At 40.1% G+C, this 4,372-nt stretch overlaps 1 protein-coding gene across 1 annotated transcript; it reads left to right on the top strand.

The window, feature by feature from the left end:
* The first annotated feature begins 418 nt into the window (after positions 1 to 418).
* LOC148192179 (uncharacterized) lies at positions 419 to 3,854 on the top strand. The gene is made up of 4 exons (XM_088100090.1): positions 419 to 2,576; positions 2,668 to 2,891; positions 2,968 to 3,225; positions 3,314 to 3,854. Exons 1-4 carry the CDS (start codon positions 648 to 650, stop codon positions 3,852 to 3,854), a joined length of 2,952 nt encoding a protein of 983 aa, XP_087956216.1. The 5' UTR covers positions 419 to 647.
* Positions 3,855 to 4,372: the final 518 nt, after the last annotated feature.

Genomic DNA, 4,372 nt, shown 5'->3' with positions numbered 1-4,372 from the left:
TGGGATGCTGAGATGACCAAATGGTACTGACGTGGCACAGTACTGTTGTTGACATGGCTTAATGGTGAGTTTTTTATATTTAAAAAAGTTAAATTTGTAAATCAAAACGCAACGTTTTGATTTTTAACATAAACAGCGAACGTTTTATTAGAAGGAGGAATCCCTAAATTGAAGAGGGTTTTGTCGAGGGTTGTCTTTTGTGGTTCCAATTTGGGGGACAATAGGGTATATCGGTGTTATTTGGTGTAGTTGGTGACTAAATAGGTATCGTTTCTAGATTTGCGAGTGATCTATCGGTGGTATTTCGGTAGAATCAAGAAGGTGTTGGCGGTGAAGCACGTGGAAAGCAGTGGCGAAAGTGTTCGAAGTGAACCACGTGTTCAGGTTAGTAAATGTGCTTTTGATTGAATTTTGTGATGATTTTGTCCTTTATGGTTGTCGTACACTGTTGTATGTTGTATATTGTTTCGTTTTCGATTGCAATGTGGTCCCTCGTTATTAAAGCGTTGTTTGATTGTCTTTTTCAGTGGGTTGTGGTTTGTATATATTGTTAATGCTTTTTTTTGTGGTCGGTTGCAATGTGGTCCCCCATTGTTAAAGTCTTTTCTTACTTTATAGGTTAAAATATAATTGTTGTGTTGTACGTAATGGAAGGAAATTTTGAAGTTGTTTTTCACCATGGTGGGAAGTTCATAAATGAAGGAAAACTTAAGTATGAGGGGGAGAGTACAAGTTTATCCTTTGACCCAGACATGTGGAGCTATTTCCTTGTAGTCAGTGTAGTAAAAGGTCTAGGTTATGATGGGTTTAAGGAGTTGTTGTACTGCGTTGGTGGTGGTTCTGTTTTGGAAAATAGGTTGGAACCTTTGTTGGATGACATAGGAGTCATGCACATGATTACCTTAGCCAGGCTTAATGGTGAGGTTCATCTATTTGTTGTTCACAATGTCTCTGAACCTGAGGTGATACATATGTTAGAATATATTCCTCAAAATACAGATGAAGTAGAAGTTGAACCTGTAGGTATGGTTATGGGTGAAGGTGAAGAGGAAGTTGGGGGTATGGTTGTTGAACCTGTTTTAGAAGAAAGAATTGAGGCTGATGATGTTGTTGAAGGAGAAATTGAAACAGAGGTTGGTGGGGGTGAATGTGAACAACATAGTGAAAGACAATTTAAGGTGGCTGTTAATGAAGGTGAGAGAGGGCAGTGTGATGGAATCAAGGAAACTATTGTGGTTTCAGAAGAAAGAGTTGAGGCTGATGATGTTGTTGAAGGAGAAATTCAAAGAGAGGTTGGTGGGGGTGAATGTGAACAACACAGTGAAAGACAATTTGAGGTGGCTGTCAATGAAGGTGAGAGAGGTCAGGATGATGATGTTGTTGAAGGAGAAATTGAAACACATGTTGGTGTGGGTGAGGTTGAAGAGGATGGTTGTGATGTTCGAAGCTGGACCAGTAGTGGTCATGATGATGGCAATGAGGAGGTTAATTACGACTGTATGGAAGGTCTGGTTGATGTTAATGTTGAGTGTGATTTAGAAGAGGAGGTAGGAGATAGAGTGGCAGATTGGTTTGGTAATGTCGAAGTTGATGTGCAATCTGATGATAGTGATGTGGATGATGGAATGAATAGTGATCATCATAGAGGTTTGTCCGATGATGAATGGAAATCCGATGAATTAGCCGGTGGAGTAGAAAGTGAAGCAGAAGATGATGAAGAGGAGGGTTGTGGGAAGTTTGTAACCTTCTGCATGCCTAAGACAATGGTAGATTATAAATGGGATGTGGGAACTTATTTTGCTAAGAAGGAAGACTTTGTGGATGCCATGAAAACATATGCAAATGGCAGAAATATTAAATATATTAAAAATGATAAGAAGAGAATGAGGCTAAAATGTTTGGGTGTTAAAGGAGAGTGCCCCTGGATGGCATATTGTGCTTATATGGAAGCCATTCATACGTGGCAATTAAGGACTATTGTTGATGACCACAGATGTAGTAGAGAGCACAAATTAAGATTACTTAATGCAAAATGGCTCAGTAAAAGGTTGGAAAAAACTGTTAGAGAAAATCCCCAAGTAAAGGGAAAGGAAATTCGTGAGAAGATAAATCGAAAATGGAATGTAGGTGTATCTAGATGTATGGCTTATAGGGCAAAGGCCATTGCTTCAGACCATGTTGATGGGTCTTTCAAAGACCAATATAGAAGGATTTATGATTATGCCAATGAGGTTTTAGCTCGTAATCCAGGATCCACAATAAAAGTCAAAGTTGAAGAGAATGTGGATGGAATCAGTTTTATGAGGTTTTATACATGTCTAAAGGCCTGCAAGGATAGTTTTGTGTCCTGCAGGCCAATAATTAGATTGGATGGTGCTTTTCTGAAAGGAAAATATGGTGGTGAAATGTTAACTGCTAATGGTAGAGACGCAAATGATCAAATGTTACCGCTTGCGTATGCCGTGGTGGAAGTAGAGAACAAGGATACTTGGAAATGGTTCCTTCAACTTCTGGTTGAAGATCTCGGTGGGGAGGAAGTAAGTTCATCATTTACATTCATGTCGGACCAGCAAAAGGTAATGCACATGACCTATTCCCGGATTATGTTAATTATCTTTGAGGTTGAAATCATATCTCTAACAACACTGTCATAATTTCATTCAATAGGGACTACTACAAGCTGTACAAGAAGTGGTGCCTGGAGTTGATCAACGTTTCTGTGTTAGGCACTTATACGCTAATTTTAGAAAGAAATTCCCTGGAAAACAACTCAAGCGTTTGATGTGGAAGGCAGCTACAGCAACCCATCCACAAGCATGGGAAGCAGAAATGAGAAATATTAAACAACTTAACGATGAGGCTTTCAAATACTTGTTAAAAATTCCTCCCAGGTTTGTATTTAAATTTCTATTGTTAAAAATCTGGCAAATATTCACAGTAACATTGATGAACATATATATGTTCTAGGTACTGGTCAAGATCAAGATTTAGCAGCAAGCCTCAGTGTGATACTTTGGTTAACAACTTGTCAGAGGCTTTCAATAGTGTAATGGTGCATACAAGGTCTAAGCCAATCGTAAGCATGATGGAGGAAATCCGGCTTTACTTGATGAAGAGATGGGCAACTAACAGGACAAAAAGTCAATCACTTTCTGGGAACATTTGTCCAAAAATCAAGACTAGACTAAAGAAGGAGTCTCAGTTAACTAAATATTGGATACCGTGGTAAGAATGAGGTTTGTTCACTTATGATTTCTTTTAAAATGTGTTAGTGGTTTATGATTATAATGTGTTTCTTGTTTTGATTTTACAGTTGGTCAGCAAACAAGATTTTTGAAGTTCGCCATGTGTCCCAAGCTGGTGACAGATTTGTAGTCAATTTAGATGAAAATTTGTGTACATGCAGGAAGTGGGAAATCACTGCCATACCATGTTGCCACTCCTTAGCTGCTATGAAATTCCTAAATCTTGATGCAGAGGAATTCATTCCATGTTGCTTTAGGAAGTCAACATATGAAGAAACATACTCTTCAATTGTCTATCCAATAAATGGTAACAATCTGTGGGAGATTACCACATATGAAGATGTTCTCCCTCCACCAAAAAGAACTTTGCCTGGAAGACGAAAGAAGAAGCGAAGGTTGGAGCAATGGGAGTTGGTGAAGGATGACAAAAGAATGAGGAAGGGTGGTTTAAAGAAAAGATGTGGCATTTGTAAGGAACTCGGCCACAATAGGACTTCTTGCACCAAAGCACAACAAACAACTGATTTCAACTCTCAACAAACACAACAAAGTAACCCATCAACTCAACCAAACATCCCATCATCAAATCAAGAAGAAGCTGCAGTTTAAGGGGATAAATGAACAAATTTAATGTTTTTTTTATGTCTCTTTGTATTAGACAGCAACTTGGTGCTCTTTTTGTATTAGACAGTACTTTGGTAATCTTTTTCTATTACACAGTTGATAATGCTAATTTTTATGTTAAATCCTCTTTTTTCTTCTAAATAATTGTATTACCACCGAACGAACGCTCGTCCAGTATGGACGCACGAGAGGACGCTCGTCCAGCGAGAACAGGACACTCGCCCTGTGGATGCACGAGAGGACGCTCATCCAGTTAGAACACGACACTCGCCCTGTGGACGCACGAGAGGACGCTCATCCAGTTAGAACACGACACTCGCCCTGTGGACGCACGAGAGGACGCTCGTCCAGCGAGAACAGGACACTCGCCCTGTGGACGCACGAGAGGACGCTGGCCTAGCGAGAAGAGGACGCTCGCTGAGTTTGGACGCACAATGGACGCTCGCTCAGAGAGATGTGGACGCTCGTCCAGTGTGGACGCACTAGAGAACGCTCCCTCAGCG

The sequence above is a fragment of the Vigna umbellata genome, chromosome 10 (genome assembly GCF_029865625.1).
Source record: "Vigna umbellata cultivar VRB3 chromosome 10, Vumbellata_1.0, whole genome shotgun sequence".
NCBI lineage: Eukaryota > Viridiplantae > Streptophyta > Magnoliopsida > Fabales > Fabaceae > Vigna > Vigna umbellata.
This window is presented reverse-complemented; position numbering and strand designations above follow the sequence as displayed.